This window comes from Anomalospiza imberbis, chromosome 10 (genome assembly GCF_031753505.1).
Source record: "Anomalospiza imberbis isolate Cuckoo-Finch-1a 21T00152 chromosome 10, ASM3175350v1, whole genome shotgun sequence".
In the NCBI taxonomy this organism is placed as follows: Eukaryota; Metazoa; Chordata; class Aves; order Passeriformes; family Viduidae; genus Anomalospiza; species Anomalospiza imberbis.
In genome coordinates this window covers 19,481,814-19,501,484 of record NC_089690.1, presented here as the reverse complement: position 1 = coordinate 19,501,484, position 19,671 = coordinate 19,481,814, and the positions used below count along the sequence as shown (strand labels likewise).

At 45.2% G+C, this 19,671-nt stretch overlaps 2 protein-coding genes across 9 annotated transcripts in view; both read left to right on the top strand.

The window, feature by feature from the left end:
- NEU2 (neuraminidase 2) overlaps positions 1–5,246 on the top strand; it is a 32,164-nt gene extending 26,918 nt beyond the window's left edge. For 6 of the 7 annotated variants that reach the window (XM_068201065.1, XM_068201068.1, XM_068201071.1 and 3 more), the window contains exons 3-4: positions 2,310–2,514; positions 4,223–5,246. In XM_068201065.1, the coding sequence (XP_068057166.1) occupies positions 2,314–2,514; positions 4,223–5,161 (1,140 nt within the window). In that variant the 5' untranslated portion in view covers positions 2,310–2,313 and the 3' untranslated portion in view covers positions 5,162–5,246. Of the gene's footprint in view, positions 1–2,309; positions 2,521–3,181; positions 3,252–4,222 lie in introns of those variants that run through there. The other variant, XM_068201072.1, reaches the window with a different exon arrangement.
- INPP5D (inositol polyphosphate-5-phosphatase D) overlaps positions 2,399–19,671 on the top strand; it is a 60,656-nt gene continuing 43,383 nt past the window's right edge. The window contains exons 1-3 of one of the 2 annotated variants that reach the window (XM_068201057.1): positions 2,399–2,514; positions 9,554–9,785; positions 14,715–14,778. In XM_068201057.1, coding sequence (XP_068057158.1) covers positions 9,652–9,785; positions 14,715–14,778 — 198 coding nt within the window. In that variant the 5' untranslated portion in view covers positions 2,399–2,514; positions 9,554–9,651. Of the gene's footprint in view, positions 2,515–4,361; positions 4,385–9,553; positions 9,786–14,714; positions 14,779–19,671 lie in introns of those variants that run through there. The other variant, XM_068201058.1, reaches the window with a different exon arrangement.

Below are 19,671 nucleotides of genomic sequence, written 5' to 3'. Positions count from 1 at the left end.
ACACACTCACACATATCTCTGTCTGGTCTCTGGAGAGATGGAAATGTCACTTGATTCCAGTATTTTCCTTGATTATAGTTGCTGTGTCCAGGAACCTCAGGCTTGTTTCTATGGCAGCTATTCCCAGTTCAGCTCTTTCCTCAATCCCCATTTGGCAGAAAGTGGAAGATGCTGTGGCACTCACAGTGAGCATGTCACAGAGGTCTCTCTCTTTCTCTCTCTCTCCCTTTTTTCTTCTTTTTTTTTTTTTTTTTTTTTTTTTCTTTCTTTTCCTTCCCTGTTGGCCTGCTCTGAAGCAGGACTGCAAGATCAGGATGGCATAATAAGAAGGAACACTAGGGAACCTGTGCTGCACTAGACAGGCTGACTAATCTCCCTTTAAATAATCTCCCTTTATAAATAGTCTGGAAGCACACTGGTGAGTTTCTCTTTCAGGAGCCATAAATAGCCAGATCCATGCTGGTAAGTAGCAAACAGCACAGTTATTTGTTCTAGGAAGGTCTTCCTATTTCGTTCATGTTAGTGCATGGATAGCTGTGATCCAGTTCTGGTAACACTCTGTATGGTAGCAGTGCTGCTGCCTTTCCTCACACTGCTCTGTCTTCTGTGACAGTGAGGAGGGAACAGCTGCTCCTGGGAAATTAATTTCCCTTTCCAGTGCCTTTGGATCAGAGTGGCAGTGGAGCTGGGGCTTGTTGTGGACTGTGCAGCTGGCTTTAGGTAGAGCAGTGCAGTTCAGACCCTTCTGAGCAGTGCTGTGAGTTCAAAAATCTCACTGATATTTATGCACCTGGAACGTGAAAGCAAGGAATATTTGAACACTTGCTGCCTAGCTAGGAATCTGGATAGAGTGGAATATATGGTCCTGTGAGCTAGGTAGCCTTGTGCTTCAGACTTGTCTGGAGGATAAACTCAATTTATCTGTGTTTTCCTGACTCAGAAATAAATGCTGTTAAAAAAACCCAAAATTTACCAAGTCTATGTTAGTTAGGCTGGCTAATATAATCTTCTTAAAGATGGAAGAGTGCAAACCATTCTCCAGATAGGTACAAGCACTCTTCAGCTATCTCCATATCTGGTCCTGAATTATCAAGGCAGCCTTCAAGAACATCAGGAGCTAATCTATGTCCAGTAGCTGCTATAGCACTTTCCAAGATTTAGGTAAATAGGAGAATCCTCAACGAAGAGGGCAGCAAGTCTTGCCTCAGTGAGGTAGGAGGCATTTGAATTTCTTACTCATAATGTATTGTCATCTTCTTCCTGCTATCCTACCCACTCAGTGCGTCAGAGATCTAAGGCTTGATTTTTTAATATTTATTTTTCTTTTTTTTTCTTCCCCACCTTCTCTGCTGAGCAGGGAATATCCAAGCCTTCAGCTTCTGGTGCATCATGTGAGAATTTTTTTTTCCTTTTATATTTTTCTTTTTTTTTCTTTCTTATTTTTCCCCCATCTGCTGAGACACAATTCCCTTAATCTACTGGCTTTTTTATTGAGGTGAGTTGGCTCACTGGTGCAAGAGGTCCAGAGGGCCAAATAGGTCTGAGGAGGGGAAGAAATGATATGTGGGGGCATAGCACAGACCAGTTACACAGAGGCAGCTTCCCTAAATTGTCCCTCATGTTTGCTTTCCTTCATAACATTGCTATTAAATCACTGTAGGGAGAACAAGGTTTTCTGCCTGGTCACATCCCAAGTGATGTGACACCATTCAGACTGTTTTTTGATCTTATGGAAGGAGGGGTGTTATTTTCCTTTCCTTATTCTTGTTCAGTGCTTGCCATCCTCAAACTAGGGCACACCTGGGGCCAGGGATTGCCTCAGTGTATCATTTATATGGTATTTTAAGCTCATATTTGGCAAAGTGGAAGTTCTGTGCTAAGTTTTGGATGCAACCTCAACAGACAAATTAATGGTCTTCTGAGAGAAACTACTACAATGTCTTATTATCAACAGTCTTCTGAATTATAGAGTGAACAAGGCAAAAAAAAACCCCACAAAAACCCAGCCTGTGCATTTAATTAGAAAGACAAAACAAAGCACAGCTTATTAATTGACTGTATTTGGTGTACTTACCTTGCAACACTCCAGTCAGACCAACCAGGCTGTTCCTGGGGTAAGTTTGGCCTGACTTCCAGCTACTATGTTATGCCTAGGTTCTCTTTGGAAAAGCAGAAGGAAAATACAAAGCTGGAAGTATGTTTCAATGCGCAACAAGTCCCACTGAGGAGAGAGAGCAAGAAGCACTGGAATCTGCCCCATGACACTTTGCTGGGTCAAAATGCAGTGTGCTTTGTCCTCTTCCCCCTAGCACAATGGCTGCGTTCCCTGTCCTGGAGCAAGAAGCATTATTCCGGAACGGCACCTGGACCTATCGAATTCCAGCTCTGCTCTACCTGCCCCGGTTCAGCATGATCCTGGCCTTTGCTGAGGAACGAGAGGACCTGGTGGATGAACATGCCAAGCTGATAGCCATGCGCAGAGGCGTGTATGACCCAGCCACGCAGCACGTTCAGGTACCAGTGCAGGGAGGAAGCGGGGGACACTGCCCCCTGTTCTGCCCACCTGCCCCCACTGAGTGGAATGTATTTGCCCTCTTGCTGTAGGGATGGGGCAGCTTCTCCTCCCCAGGTACAGGAGACAAATCTGCCTAAAAATAATGCACGTCTCATTATAACTGCTGGGATTCAACCCTATGGGCAGCTGTTGGGGGGACTAAACTGGAGTAGATATTCTAGGGGTGGCTTTGACCCATCATTGCAGAGCTGGGGATGCAGATACAGAGATGGGACAAAAGTCCTGTTGTAGCAGGAAAAATGCAGTGGAGAGGCAGAAATGCCTCAAGGAAGAGGAAGAAATGCCACAACAGTGGGGAGGAGTAAATTAGCAATAAGTGACTATTTTTTTTTTTAATTCATCATTTTAGGACTAATTTCTGGTTTAAAAAACAATTGAGAATAGCTAGTCTCTCCATGCAAAAAAAAGTGTTTGGTTTGCTGGTGCCGGTGAATTTGCTACCTTATTAACCTATCAGTCATTATTAACACTTATGCTGCCAGGTGTCTGGGGGTGGTGGAAACTCTATTTATAATAATTTTTTGCATATGCAAAGGCATGAATGTCTCGGGGAAAAAAAAATTATATTTTTCTACTCAAACCTTCATTGGTTGTCTTAGATTATAGGCTCTGAAAGAGCTGGAGTCTGCCTAGCAGAAGCAGCCTCTGAGCCCATCTGCAGTGTCATACCATTCAGGTAACCTCTTGTGTAACTCCCTGTTAGTGGGGTTCACTTGGTCATAAACTTATTAATTTGTGTTCACATGCTAGAGTTTCTTAAAATGGAATTACTAAATTTTCAATAAAAGTTAATATTAGTTGCATAGAAAAAGATAAGATATGAACAAAAAGGCTAATCAGCAAATCAGGGCAGAAAAGCTAATTAATATAATCTTACTGAAAACTACTGCTTTGCTTACCAAACCAATAACACTATGTAGTCATAGTTTTCTAATTGCAATGCTAGTGTTAGAAACATGATTGCGTTATGTGCTATTCATTTGAAGAAAACAGGGCTTGCTGGGTAGTTATACCAGCTCTGCGACCTATTTTCTGACTCAGACAGCTCAGGGTCCAAATCTCCACACGAGAGTCACATAATCAGCCCTAGGAAGGTGCCTCAGTGTAGGCTGGGTTGCCCATTCACATACATTCACATCAAAGTGGAGGAACAGGAGCCCGAATGAACAGGGATTTGTCATCATCCAGGATGCTTGAAAAGGGCTTGGGTTTCTCTGTGACTTCCTAAAAAATATTGGCACAGCACAGTGTCTGTACTAGCACACTTTGACCACCGGGCATGTCTGTGTGCCATATATATATTTGTGAGGATTTCTGAAAATTCAGGCGCTGTAGCTTTTTAAAGGGTGTCATCAGCCACCAGCTGCACTGAGATATGGAGCTATCAGTTCCTCGGGGAGTAGCAATTGGAAAGGACATAACCCACATGCTTGGTGAAGTGTACATGCTTTGCGTCATCGAAATAATTTTCACTTGCCTTTGGTGATGCCAGATTATTGCCTTCCCATTTCTTACTCTATCCATTACCCTGCTTCTGTTCTTCCCATGCTCTTCTGTAGCTTTTATCCAGACATCCTTACACCATAATGTGGGTCTCTTTGTAACAGTGTGTTCCGTTTTTGTCTCCCTTCCCACGGGCTGTGGCAGTGGAAAAGGATGGAGACCCTTGTCAGTGCACAGCTTGAAGGCCACCGATCTATGAACCCCTGCCCGGTATATGATGAAGTTTCAGGGAAACTCATCTTGTTCTTCATAGCCGTCCCAGGAAAGATCTCTGAGCAGCATCAGCTGAGGACTAAAATCAACCTGGTACGTCTCTGCTATGTCACTAGCATGGACCAGGGACGCACCTGGAGCGCTGCCCAGGATGTCACCGACAGGACCATTAGGAATGAGTACAAGAACTGGGCCACATTTGCAGTGGGGCCAGGTCATGGATTACAATTGCTCAATGAGGCCCGGAGCCTTGTGATTCCTGCCTATGCCTATCGTATCTTGGACCCCAAGAAACACCCCACCCCTCATGCCTTCTGCTTCATCAGCTCTGACCATGGGATAACATGGGAGAAGGGGAACTTTGTGGGGGAGGAGAGTGCAGTGGAGTGCCAGGTAGCAGAGGTGCATACCTGTGGCAGAAAGGTCCTTTACTGCAATGCAAGGAGCAACAGGGGAGCCAGGATCCAGGCTGTCAGCTACAACCATGGGCTGGACTTTGAGGGAGGCCAGCGGGTTGAAATGCTGATAGAACCTCCCTCGGGATGCCATGGAAGTGTTACTGCCTTTCCACCTCCCCCGGATGCCAGATGTCAAGATAGTTGGTTACTCTACGCTCATCCTACAGACCCAAGGGGTCGAAAAGATTTAGGAATTTACCTCAACAAAAGCCCTTTAAATCCAGCACACTGGACAAAACCCAGCATACTCTTCAAGGGCCTGTGTGCTTATTCAGATCTGCAGTACATGGGCGTTGGGCCTGATGGCTCACCTTTGTTTTCCTGCCTCTTTGAATATGGCACCCACAGACAATGTGAAGAGATTATTTTTGTCATGTTCACCTTGAAGCAAGCCTTTCCCTCAGGACACTGAGTCTCAAGCCTTTCCATCAGCATCCTTCCAAAAACCATCTTTGCTGATGATTTTTACTGTCATTTCTCATCCCTTAGCAAAAGGGTATTTTTTTTTTACTCCTGCTGCACACATAGTTTGGTGTTGGCTTGTTGTATCTGTAGATTGTGAAGTCCATTAAACATACCACAATACATTTGGTTTTGTTTTCTATTGCCTGTTCTCCCTTTTTGTCTTTCTCTTTGGTTGCTTTTTTACACATCATGTGCCCAAAACAAGTGTGACCTTTGTACAGGGCTTCTCATCTTGAGGTCTCTGATAGACTTCATCAGGGACATGTGTGCTGACAGTGCAGGGACTGCAAGGGAACAAATGGCAGCAGGGTTATGCTGAGTGGTATTTAGTAAGTTGTGGAGAAACTTCTAGAGAGGGCACTGGGCTTGCTACCCTATGTCTGCTGCCATCTTCTTCAGGAAGCTGCTTTCACTCTGGTAAGGAGCACTGCTTCGTGGAACCAGTGTAGGAATGCAGGCACCTGTAATTTCCAGGGCTTTCTCTCTCCTTATTTCAGCAAGGCCATGTGATCCCTTGCTCTTGGGATATTCCATGCCAACTTCTTCAGTAGTTTTGGGGCTGTCTTGTTGAGTTCCCAGGCTCCCCAGAGGCTTCTGCCTAACTTAACCTTCTCCTTACTTCCCATGCTGTGTTTTCTTGCTTACTCGCTCTTTTGCTTACACTGCATTGAGAAGGTGCAGTTTCCCATGTGTAAGAAAACCACAGCCTTGTGTGCTCTGGCTGCTCCCTCTCCCTGGGCAGTGATAGTAGGAGTCAATGAGGACACCAGGACCCTTCCATGTTGGGGGACAGAGCAAGTGCCAAAAATGGCATTTTGTCTATATGGAAACTGCAGGATCAGGACAGGTCTGCAGAGGGAGCTCCCAATTTAGAGTCAGGAGGGGAAGTGCTTGCTGGTCTTTCTAACACAACTGCCAAGATATGATCCACATAGCAACTACTCTTATTGTTGATAATCCCATGTCTTGTTAGTACAGAGTATTATTGGCATGAGGCACTATGTCAAACAAATAACATTGCCCCACTTTCAGCAAAAAAACCACCAGTGTCAGAGGAAGGAGAACTCACCAATGCCAGAGTAACATAAAACACTCGAGCTGGAAGGCTTTCCAATGTAGACAGATTTTCAGCAGATTTCTGAATGAAACAGCTCTAGTTTTGGTGAGAGACACTATTCTACTACTGTACAGTGTGTTTTGAAAGGAGGCATTATACAATGACTAGACAAGGGACTGACCAGAAACAAATGGCTATCATGCAAGACACATCAGAGCAGATGGAGCTAGGAAAGTGTTACCCATGCCTCTGGACAAAATTCTGCATATGAACCAGTCTGTGCTTGTTTCCTGTGTGTTGTATCCTGTGTGTGTGCACATGTTCAATGACTGCAAGGAAAATATGTTTGTTCACCCTCTTGGTGAAGAAAAACACCTGCTTTTCAGAGGTCTCTCAGAACACATCCCCTTTGGTGAACACTACTAAGTCTCATAGGATCCTTTGCAGTGTCACTGCTCAGGTCTGTGAGTCTCTGCTTGCACAGTGCTCCTACCCTTGCCTTTTACTACTGACAGCTTTCATGGATGTTGGGAAAAGAGGCCCTGACTTTCCTCACTATGGAGATTTGTTTCAGGGCAGCTGGATGCTGCAGATACCAAGGGAGTGAAGGGATCTCGTGACCTTCAGAGATACACTGGTAACTTGTCAAGCTTTTCCCAAGCAGCAGGTCAGTAACACGCTGGGCTGGAGTAGCAGAGTGGCTCAGGTAGCCAGTACTTTTTGGGTATTACTCATAGGCTCTTTAGATGTCGGCCAGAGTCTAAATAACCTTTGTGGCCAACAGCCTGTCACTGATGCCTAATTCAGGAATGGTATATTTAGCTAACTGCTAAATATACCTATATATAGGTATAGGTAAAGCTAACTGCTGCCCTATAGACTTAACCTCCTCATCAGGTACTATGGAATGCTTTAGTTTCATGACATGGAAATGCATACTTAAGTTTCTATCTGGCCAAGCCTGGCAGTTCCCATGCTGATGCAGTGCACAGGCTGAATTAAAGTGGAGAGGAGGAATTGGATGGCCACTGTACATCTTGAATGATGCCACAGACAGTATTTATTTACTGGTTCTGGAGACGCTAGTGTGTGGACACCCATCTGGTACAGTACTACCTGGACATCTATAGCAAAACCAGGTCAGATAAAGTGTCTATTATAGTGTCTTGGAGATAAGATATTCCAAGCTAACAAGCCATTAGGGATCACAGAGCTGTTTATATTAGGGGATTGGGATTCACCTTTTGAGCTGCTGGAGCTGTACTGTGTTTTCTTTTAGGACCAAGAAATACTCACAGAAACCAGCCTGCACATTCAGTTGTCACAATCATCATTTGTATTTTAATCCCCTCCCCTTGTTTTTGTCTCCAAGTCAAGGACTAGTGTGTGCCTGGACACAGGATTTGAAGAAAATAGCTTCTATCCACCCCACCACCAACATAGATTTTTAGCAATCTGCTGCTAAGTATGCAGCTGATTAGTCTCAGATGTGTAATGAGGGCTTTTACCTGTTACCTGGTGTTTGCAGAAGATCAGGAGAAGCTCTCCAAATAGGTTCATTCTATCAAAATTGATGTTGTGAGCAGCTCTGTCCACTCTGCATCCAGATACATGTCTGTTGCATGGAGAGCACTGTGAGGTCAAGCGGTGGTTGACATTCAGAGCTGTTCTGCTTCCTGCTGCAGCTGTGCTCCAGAGGAGATACTGGAGGTAGCAGAAATCCCAAGGATTTGGTGCAGGTGTGGTTAGCAGTGCACTCTGGCCAGGCAGGCTGTCAGGGCAGCTGCATGGTGCCTTTGCCATATGCAGACTCTCATTTTGGTTGGGAGAACAGAGTTTGTAACCACTCTGTAGCTTACAGCTACTGGCAGAGCCACTTCGTGGCATTCTGTGTCTGACTCCATTTAGGCATCCAAATCCATAGGAGTTTGTCTGCTAAGGACGTGTGTGGATGTTGGTGGAGATGAAGGCCATGTTCAGCTGAGCTAATTTTTGTGTGCAGACAGTGCTTGCTCAGCATGGACAGGAAGCCCTGCAAGGTGCAATTCTGCTCATCTAGCAGGGCCCTGTTCTGGCTGCACAGCTTTGGGCTGCTGCTGCCCACAGTTTCATCTTACTGCAGAGGTTAAGCCGGACACTGGAGACCAAGCCTCTGCATAGCTGAAAGCAACAAGAAGGCTTACAGGGGTGGATGCTGCGTTGTGCTGGTTCACTCTCCCTCTCCACACCCTCTCCACTCACACATTCTAGCCTCCCCCTGTGCAGTGACAGTCTGTTCTCTCCTGCCTTGCTGTCCATGCAGTGTACAGCACAGCAATTCATGCACGGTCCAGGTAGTGCGGTTCCAGCACTTCTCCTGGGTCTGGGAACCAAGGGTTGCATAGGGCTAACAGGGTTTGCACCTTTCCTCTGCCTCTGGACTTTGAGTCTCAGCTCAGCTGCTGCTTTCAGGTATAGCTCAAATGTGGATGTGCACAGGGCAGAGTGGTTGGTACAAGACAGACAACCAAAATTGTCATGCAGGCAGTGCCCCTGTAGGAATGTTCTGGCATTGCTGCAAATAGGTCTTGGAGATGCAGGCACTAAGCATACCACACAGCATAGCTGAGGGACAGATGTACAGACAAAGAAAAGGGAAGTGAAAGCTCCAGTTCTCCCCTCTCTGACGCAGGTTGCAGACACAGCTTTGCTCTATCCCACCTTTGGGGATTTAGAGTAGGAAAGATCTTTGAATCCATCTCACAGTAGCTGACAGGGAGCTTTGGTCAAAAATCCCCAGCACAAATCAGCCTTTCAGTCTGCTTCTAGGCATGGAGACATGCAGTAGTTATTTTATTTTTTTCAATTCTTTGAAGTTCCCTCCTCACACTTAGATAGGACTAGTCAAGGCAGGAATGGGGCAGTCAGTGCTATGTATCCTAATGCACAGTGTGTTTCTGATCAGAGATTTATTTATTCCCCATGGAGATCTGTAGTGGGTAGGACAGAGAGGAAAAAGATGAAATCTCAAAGGATCTGGCAGGAGATCATAAATTGGACAGCAGGCCACCAAAGCCTGGGGGACTGAATCTGTGAGGGAGTAAAAGAGATCACCAGCTGGGACTTTTGGACACAAAGCAGGAGGGAAAGGCAGGGAATGTGGGCTTTCTAGTCACTTCAGCAGCAGCATGAAGAGGGAGAGTGGGGGCTGCAGGGATATGTCACACTCACTCTCTGAGCTGTTTGAGTTGAGGAAGTTGTCCGTGGCTGAGTTTCCTTTCCCTCTCTGTGCTATTGAAACAGGAAGCTGGTGAGCCGAAGCTGGCTGATCGTTACACACAGACACACAGGCAGCTCTGGCAGCTCCTGTGTTGGCATTCAGGTTTCCTCCAGCTCCAGCGATGGATCAGTGCTGGTACCACGGCAACATCACTCGCTCCAGAGCTGAAGACCTGCTCTCCAAAGTAGGCAAGGACGGCAGCTTCCTTGTGCGGGCCAGTGAGTCAATTGCTTCAGCATACGCACTCTGCGTGCTGTAAGTACAGCGTTCACCGCGCCCTCAGCCCACGCTGCTATCCCTGCTGGGCAGGGGTCACTCCTGCCTCCTCCCCAGCACAGAGGCAAACAGATGCTGTACTCAGTGGGAATGTGCAGCCCTCCTCAGGGCGCCGCTGGTTTCACCAGACTGGGCCAATGGGGTGGGGAAAGGTTAGGAGCCAGGCTGAATAAACCCATAATTTATGTACTGCTGTACTACTCACGCTGCTCTTGCCCCTGATTCAAAAGGAGAGAATGGTCAAAGGCACTGCTGCTGTGCTCTGAGAGAAAAAACCTCTTGAACTTCTGGAGTGTCTTAACAACTTTGGTCAAATATTTATCTTTAGTGACCCCACTCCCGAGCCTGGGACCTCCCAGGCACTTTTCTTGCTCTGGTTCAGTGTATGTTTGAGCTCCCTGCTTGTACTGCGTTGAATTCAGCAAAAGGCTTGAAATAGTTCCTGGAGCTGTGAATAGTATACCCAGCAAAGCAGTGATTCCACCTGCATCATTAATGTGGGTCATGAGGTAAACCTTTCATGTGGGGAATAGGGAGAGAAGTGCTGGCAGCCCTGATCCCCTCATTCTGGGTTAGATCAGGAACCAGAGAGCAAGGCCTCCTGCCCTGGGTTCGTGAAAGGCAGGTTTTTTTCCTGGAGGCAGGAGAGCAGGGGTGAGAGGAGACTGAAGTCAATAGGTAAAATCTGAGACATTTAACTTTGTCTTCCAGAGAGATGAGACAGTTGCTCCTTGCTTAGGAGTGATCAAGAGAGCCTATGTGGGATTCTAACAGATCCTCTTCGCTGCCATTTTGCAGCAGATCAATGAAACTCATTTAATCTTTATCCCACATTACATTAGAAGCAGGTTTCTCATTTTCTGTCTGAAAGTATATTTATTGTAGTGATGAAGATGGTGCTGCTGTTTATAACTCTGGGCTAACTGCTTGTCTCTGAGGTCAGATTCTGGTGACAGCACTGTCAGCTGCCGAGTGCCATGGGGCTGGGTAACTGCCCCGTAGGCGTAGGTGTTGGACTGCCAGGGAGTGGTGGCTTGGGAGTGGGCATCTTCACAAGATGCAGAGATCCTCGGTGCCTGCCTGTTAAGGTGCTTGAAACAACACAGGGAAGAGTTTTGTCTTTCTGGAAGGAGCAGAGAAAGCAGGACAGCTGCAGATGAATAGCCAGTACTAGCAGAAAGGAGGAGAGAAAATCCTGTAACAGGGGCTGAGGGCCCAAGTGGTCAGTCAGGGAACAATTTACTAGAACAGACTGTTGCTTCCATTAAGTGATTTTAGTATTACCCCGTTGATTTGACTTGCAACCAGTATGTGCACAAAATATTTTCACCAAGCGATGGTGGGGATTATAGAAAGGGAAGGTGCTGTGAAAAGGCCTACTAATATGCATTTGCATAAGTTTTTCCATTGTAAATGTTTATGCAGCCGGCTTTGAAAGCCTTTTGTGACTTGAGAGACATGGGATCAGGAAATAGAAACAATATAATGACCATGATTTTCTGAACCGGGAGCCAAAGGTTATATTCTTAAATCCATTCTGAGGTAGCTAATATGAACGGCTTGATTAAAGAATTAGGGAGCACCCAGCCTTGCCAGCCAAGAGCAGCTGGATCAGAGGTGCGAAGGGCTGGCATTAATTACAGTCTGGGAAACATCACACAGACTGCTGTCAAACGATCTGACAAGCTTTCAGCTTATGCTGGCTTGCAGTTAGTTTGTGGAGAGGTGGTGAATAAATCTTTCCCTCTGAATGTCATCTCCACAAAATGGGCACCTTTGCTGAAGCTGAGAACTTCCTCAGAGATGTATCAGTTTCAGTTGTGCTATTGACTAGGAGGTGTTTGAAGTTTGAGCTCTTCAGTTACTTCTGTTTTAAAAATAGTGAGGCTGGAGACAAAGAATGGGAGAGTAGGGAATTGAAAGGCTGACTGCAAATTGTTTCCACAAAAGAGAATTATGTTGAAAAGGAGCAAGTGTCACTGTGTATACATATGGAAAACAAAAAAACCATGAAATTTGCTCTGAAAAAGAAATGTCATATTCTACAAAGCTCTAATATTTATTGGGCAGATCAATCAAGATCCAGCAAAAGCATTTATTATTATAATATCATAGAATGAAATAATGATTTCATTGAAGAGCTGCTTTAGAAAAACAGGGTTTGTATAAATATAGACAAGTAGGGGAGGTGTATTTGGAGAGTCTTTTAAGAGTGCCTTGCCTCCTTTTCTGAAACTTAGAACAGCAGCATTTAGAGAGGGAAAGACTGGGGAATGCTCCTCCCCCTGTACTGCTGTCCCCTGCTCTGGTCACACTGCCCCATAAAAGGCAAGAAGCAAAGCCCTTTTTCTCCTGCTTTCTCTGTGCCTAAATAATTTGATCTGTCAGTTTATTGACAAGAAATGGGCTCTTTTACTCACCTGGAGGGGAATGCCTGAATCCTGAAATCCAAAAGAGCCTGCTTAGTCTTCCCTGCACCAGAACTGGTACCACTCCTTCAGGGTATCTTCTGTTGGCAGTTCATCCAAGAATGGCTGCAGGACTCTAGAAGTGTGAACACTTCTAGACAACACACTAGTGTTGTCACTTCTAGAAGTGACAACACTTCTAGAGGTGACACTCAAGGACCAGCTGCAGCTTTGGGACCCCTCTAAGAGGACCCTACCTGTGAGATGTCCTTTTCAATGCCATATCTCTCTCATTATGCACTTGGCATATGGCACCAGGCCTAGCACAGTGGCCCTGTTCAGTGCTCCAGACACTCCCAGTATGCACATCATCACCTGTGCATAAAAACATATAGCAGGAGAGGAAGGAGAAAATGCCTGCCTTGTCACACTGTTACCTCCTCTGGTTGGTTGAGAGGACAGAGAGATGACAAGTATTTGGAGACTTGTTTAAGCTGAGGCTGTTTTATTTATCCTCCACATGGACAGCCTGAACAATGGCTGAACAATTCTGAACTCAACCCAGCTTTTAGGGACCACCTAGAATGTGATGGTAACTGGGACCATATAACTTGACAGTCAGGATGCCGAGGAGAGGAAGCCTAAGGGTAAAAATGGAGTAAGAATCCCGGTCTCCTCTATCCACATGCACTAAATTAGGGGACTGGAAAGGAGGATTCCTCCTTTGATTCTAGGAGTGTTCCTCCCTTCTCCTGTCTCACCCAACTACCATTCTTTCATTGTTCTTATACTGATCTTACTGGTCCTCAGCCTAAACCTCTTTACAAGCATTATGAAAGCAGCCTTGAATGGTCTGTGTGATAGGCCACTTTCTGCGAAGGCCACATGAGGGTCCTCTTGTGAGCAAGAGCCATTGGGCTGCTTCATTTATCAATTTCATAATCTCCCTACACACAAATTGTCTGTGCTGCATAAATAATTCTGCTTAGCTCTATTTGAATATCAGCAGGAGTAAATGGTGTAAGAGAACTGCACTGACACATAAAAACAAACCCCATACACTTCCTTGGCTCATATCCTCACCTGGCACTGATTGCCCTGGTATTGGTGGAATTAGCAGTGCTGTAGCTGTCCTACAGTTGGGGATCATGTCTGTGACTTCCAGCTCTGTACCAGATGAATAAATAAATGCCTGTGAAATGAGCTCTAGAAACAGCTTGAATTCTTCTGTGTCCTTTGCATTAATGCTATCAAAAGACACACATTCATGTGCATACATGACCCAGTCCTCCAGACATCCTGGAAAAACTCAGCTATGATTTACAAGGAATTTATTTTCATTTCCAATGTCTCTTTGTGACTCCTCTTATAATGCTGCCTGAAATCTTGGCAGTCTCCTCTCTCCTGTGTGGAATGATTCTGAAAAGTGTATGATGAATAGACTCACATCACAACTCTAAGAGAGATTAGAATGTTTATTGATTTGCCTGATCTCCCCAGCTGGGGGGCTGACCTCAGCCCACATTTTGTGACAATTCCACAGATAGTGCAGTGTTTCTGTTACAAACCAAGGAAGATCTGAGTGTGAATTTTGTTCTTTCTTTTGAGAAGGAAGGGCTTGAACCTGCAACTTTTGGTGGCTCAAAGCAATATTGTATCTTTTAAGTACTTTGCAGATGACTTAAAATATTTGATCAATCTTTTGTTGTTAGAAAGGCAAAAATATATTTTCTGGTCAATACCTTTTGGGTGAACCGCACAAAGCTCAGCAGCTGCTGAGTGAGGTCAAGCTTACAGTGCTGTTCAGGCTTCCCTTGGGCTCCCGTGCATTGATATGACCCTCCACTGAACATAAGACTCCTCCATCCTCCCTTAAATAAGAATCTAATTGAATTTAGCTGGGACAAAGTATTTGTTGTGGGTGCCCTACAGATGCGCATGTACAGTGTGCATCCACACCAGGTGAGATGGGTTTTCATTTAAACTCTTGTTTAGGATTTGTGGATAAAAATGTGCATGACAATCAGCTGTTGTACTGTGATTTAGCTGAAATATATTATTTGCTTTTTCCAATGCAAGTCAATGCACTAGTCCTTCAGTTTAGTCATTTATTGCTGATTTTGGCCCTTTGCCTTTGGGATTTCTGCTTTTTCATTTCTTCTTGAGATGCCTGCTCTACTGACAGCTAGAGCCACTTGGTGTTTTCTCTCTGGCAAGAAGAAGAGTGGAATAACTCCCTCTGAGCTAATGCTGATATCACTTTCTGCAGTGACATCTGCAAGCAGATGTTCCTGTTTCAGTGACCAGGAACACTTCAGATTTGTGTTAGTCTGCACGCTCCAGGAAAAGAAATTAAGAAAGAGAAATGGTTTAAAACCCTTGTGCATGAAGCAATCTATATGTCTCAGGAATTTCCAATGTCTTTTTTCACAGGGAGGGATGCCATAGTGAGATTCCCTTCTGGACGTGGTCTAACCTTATCACCTGTGGTCTGTTCCAGGTACCGGAATTGCGTTTATACCTACCGAATTCTGCCTGATAAAGAAAATAAACTAATTGTCCAGGTAAGCCATCTCTGTACTATTTGGTCCCACAAAAATGTATTTGAGAATTGCTGGTTTTCAAAGTAATTCTAACACCAACAAAAATGAAAAGATATAAGGAATTAAATTAATGTCAGGCCAGCACAGTGCTGGTCTCCACTCCACTACCATGGAGATTTCAGTTTTCAGTCCAGTCCATAGCTGTGGCCACTGGCACACTCTTTAACACACATGCCTTCAATTCCTAGTGGCACAGCCATGTTTTATGTAACTGAGAAGCTCAGCATGTGGAATGACTTTTCCTCTGAAGTCTTCTTCTTATCAATACATCATGGATCTTTTCAATCCAAAATTGTAGCACAGTTGCCCACACCTAGAAAATATAAATTGAGTTCTGGTCTCAGGATCCAGAAAGTACCAAGACTGAGGGCAGCAATTTCCGATGTTCTGTTTATTCCTATTTTGATTTAGGAGCCTAAATGAGCCACTTCCCCTTCCGGTGCCACTTCCTCTTCCGGTGCCACCTCTCAGCCCCTATTTTTTAATATAAATCATGAAACTTGGGGTGGGGAGGGAGGCATGGACTCCTACAGCCCCAAGAATTGGGCATGGGTTTACTGGGCAACAGTGGGAGCTGCAGCCGACCCATGCTCTTGGCACAGTCAGTGCTGCATGGCCATTCCCTGCTAAATGGAATGGAAATGCCTAGGCTACCCCGTCTGCCTTGCTATTCAGAGTGGTTCTGCAATAATTCCTTCCCATTTCAGTTGACAGCTAGCTTCCCACACCATAAATCAGATTTCTACCAACTTCATGAGCAGCTTATACGTCTCTCATGCACCATGTTAGTTGTGTATTTCCTCATGTGCTTTGGGGTTATCAGTGTTTCTTTGAGATCTCCACTAAGAGGCAGCATATCTGAAACTAAAGTCGTGACTTAGTGAGAAGAGCTGCATGCTGGCAACTTGCTTTCAGCTGTGGGCTTTTGGTAAGAATGGTGGATTGTGTGTCCTGGGTGCACAGATCCAGCTTGGCCCCTTCAAGAACTACTTTTGGGTATCTCAGGCTGTTCTCAGGAGCCCCACTCAGATGCAGCTCTGCACAGACACAGCTGTATTGCCTCCAAGGCTAACTCCAGGCTTTTGGTGCTGTGCTCCAGAGGACTGTGTGCCCAGGGCCAGCCACTATGGCCCTGTTGCCTTGACAGCTGGATTGCCCAGAGCCATTGAGATTCCTCTGCCTCACTTGCACTTCTGTTTCTGAGGAGGAACTGGCAGCAGGAGTCTGTGCTGGACATGACCTGGGTCTGTAGTGTTACTATGGCATGTCAGCAGAGTTCAACACTGTGCAGAGGAACTTGTGCAGGCTCAGCCAGGTGCAAGCCTGGGACCAGACCCCAGCTGGAACCAATAACTTGCCATTCCCATCTGGCTCCACACACTGTGCTGTAGGCTCTTTGTAGTGATACTTGATATTCCCCCATCTTGTGATATATCCCAGCCATTCTGTCCTAAAGCATGTGTTTTGGTGCATTGTGCTGGTGTGATGTGGTGGTGGTAAGAGCCCAGAAGGAAATATGGTGTTTATCTTTGACAGTACCCAGAGCAGCTGCAGAGATTGGGGTCTCACTGTGCCAGAGAGCTCACAGATGGAGCCCCACAGGCAGGGAGAGTGTTGGGGGACACCAGAGGCCCAGGCAATGGGCACAACTATCTATGTCCCACACCAGTTCTGTGTTACGGCTAGCATGGGACCCTGGCACTGCTAATGGTGTCCTTGCTCTTTGCACTGGCAGCAGTACGATGAAGGGAACTACTGGAACCCTAATGCTGAATAACTTTGTGGTATGAGTTTGACAGCTGCTTTGTCTTTTAGCAAACAAGCACAGAAATGATCCTATGTTGGGTTTTCCCCTGTGGGAGAGGAACAAAAGCAGGCCAGAGGGTATCTGCAAAGGCAGCCACACAGCCCCACACTTTGTTCCTCTGTGCCCTGGGCAAGATGTGCCCCCTCTTTGTCCCTCAGCTGCCCTGATGGCAGATCATGTGAGAAACACTGGATATGCAGCCTGGCCTGCAACCTGTTCTAGCAGGACACCGATGCCATGAGTGACAGGAAAGTTTGAAACCTGAGCAGAGAGCAATGTACCTGTGCGCAGCTACTCTCTGGAGAGTGCTGGGGTGCACAGGCTGCCCACAGCACCTGCCAGGGAAGGTCTGTGCAGGGAGTTCTGTGCACTACAACCCAGGAAGATGTGAGTTGGGCTTCCCAATTTGTACTGGATCCATGATTGTTTCTGCTCTGACAAAGCCTGTTTTCATGTACAACTCTTATCTGCGGAGTTGTACAGTGCTCAGAGCACTGCAGCCATAAGAAATCTTTGTTTCTCTGTGCTGTAGCAATGGGTAGTTCTCCTGCTGGATAAAGGTTTATGAACAAGAAATTTGTGAGACTCTCTTGGGTCCCATGTTCTGGTTGCAAGGGATTTCTCTTGTTCCTATGTCACGGACTGCAGAGGGACTGTGGTGGAGTACCTTTGTAAGCTGGGTTGCCAGGAGCTGTAGGTTGAATATCAGGAGTAGGCTAAATAAAGTGTGTTGTTAACTCATGTTTTGAAGACATGACACCTCCTGCTTTGTGCTGCCTTATTCCAGTTCTGAGATAAAGGCAAATGAAGGGGGCTGGCTTCTTCCGGCAAGAGAAAGATGCAGTGAGAGTTATAATTAAGGCTCAGAGGGAAAACAGTCCTGTGTTCTTGGCTGCTGTTCTTGGTACAGTGTTCCAGCTGGGCCAGGCTATTTTTTTTGGTCTATCGATTTTTGGATAAACCAAAAACTACTTCATGTGTCTTAAAATATCAGATTTTTGAAAAATTACTTCTTTGCAAGGATCTAAAAGCTGTTGAATAGGATGGAAGGTGGACATTTAAAAAAATCCCATTAATAAAGGAAAGGGTCTACTAATCCTCTGGAACTAGATCAGGTGTTAAATTAATACAGCAATCAGTAGATGCTTCTCATTTCTGGGTTTATAAAAATTATTTAGGAAAGATTCAATACTCAATCTTGTGATTAGCCTGTATTGATTACAAATATGAGCCCTGATTATCAATGTGACTTTTTTATTAACCTGCACAGTGCTTCTTCCTAAAAAAAGGGCTGTCTTCCTGCCCAGATCTGGACTGTTGTCTGTCAGGAATTTTTCTTGATGACAGCAGGTTTAGAAGATCTGTCATTTCATAGCTACATACACAGCACATGTGATATGACAGCTCTCCCTCTGCCACTCTGTGGAGTTTTTTCACCCTTAAAATGCAAGTTGCATCACTTTTTTTGTTGAGTCTTGGAGAGTACATTTGATTTTTCTCAGGCCTGGTCTCACCCTAATGGAATGATAGTGTCATTTTTTTGCATGGTTAAATTAACTGTGCAAGAACAGGTGGCAGAAAGGGAAGTACAAATTTTTGCATGCAAAGGTGCACTTTTGCATTCAGGCTGAATAAAAAAATATTGGCATATGTCCTTCCAGTGTTTTGTGTCATGGTTTGTGATCTGCCATTAGGATTCTACATCTGCAGCACCTCTACAGCAGTTAGCATGGTCAGGAATCTCTCTTGCCTGCTATATCTGGAATTCATCTGGTGTCCTCCCAAAGCTGTAGAGGTCACTGTAACAGGCAGCTTTCTTTAAACACAAATATAATCACAAATATAATTTTTGCCTTTCTTTTCTGATGAATTTTCTCATTTCATTACTTGAGACTTCAGAATATATGAAAGCATGGCTTGGATGAATCAAACGTGCATCCTGCTGATGAAAACATTTAACAAAGGAGGGTAGGGGTAATGAAAACTCCTTGAAACACAGGATCTGTAGCAACAAGTAGAGATCTTTAGTCTGAGTCATCAAGATAGGCAAGATATCCCTGCTAGTTTACAAACTCTTGCTGCAATAAGAGAGAACAGGAAGAGAGCAAAAAATACAGTTACACAGAGATCCAGGAGCAGAGGCAGGAGGCTGGAAATAACTGCCCCTGAGTGCGTTCAGCTGCTGCCTGCCTGTGGGCAAGTCACAGCTGGGGTACTTCACTTTCTTCTCTGTGAAAAAAAATATGATTTTCCCTTGCTTCAATGGGGAGACATAATTAATGTGTGGTTATTGAATGTTTGGAGACTAGCTAAGTGTAATCATGTTTGTGCAAAGAGGGGTGAAGTAGCAAAGGAGTCCTTGAGCATCACAGGACCAAACTAAACACCAAAGACAAACTAAAGACACTAAAATTGCCTTTCTCAACTAGACATCTATGATCAGTTCTTGCCATCCAAATTCACAGAAGATATAACTTTCCTGTGCTGTCAACAAATGGGGAACTTGGCCCAGTCAAGGACTGGGTTATTGAAAATAATTTTAAACATCGATCCCTGTCTGCCCTTACCAGGATCAGAGGATGTGTGTGATACATAAGTATTCATCCCCCCTCATTTTGGATGTACAGTCAAAGCTGTCACATAGTCAAAGCCGAGCTCTATCTGTAGTCAGTAGGAAAGAAATCAGTTTCTCATCTGGGTGGGCTGAACTGTCCTTGGCAGGTTCTGTCTCTGTTGCCTAAAAAATAACCCCCTTAAACTGCCAGCCTTGGCAGGCTGCAGTCAGGTGAGGATGTTCCCAGTACAACTGACTCTTGTTTCGTGTGAGAAGGTGCTGAGGTCAGGAGCTGCTTTTGACAACCTGTGGTACTACCCTTGCCTAATGCTTTACCCTCTATTGCCTTTATATACTTCACCTTTAAAGGGTCACTGCCAAGAATATAACCTGCCTCATGAGTGAGGATGCTTGAAAGAGGTGCTGAGAAGGAACAAGACACTGGTCTTGGCTGGTCAGTAAATATGGATTGGAACAGGGTAAGGTGGACTTT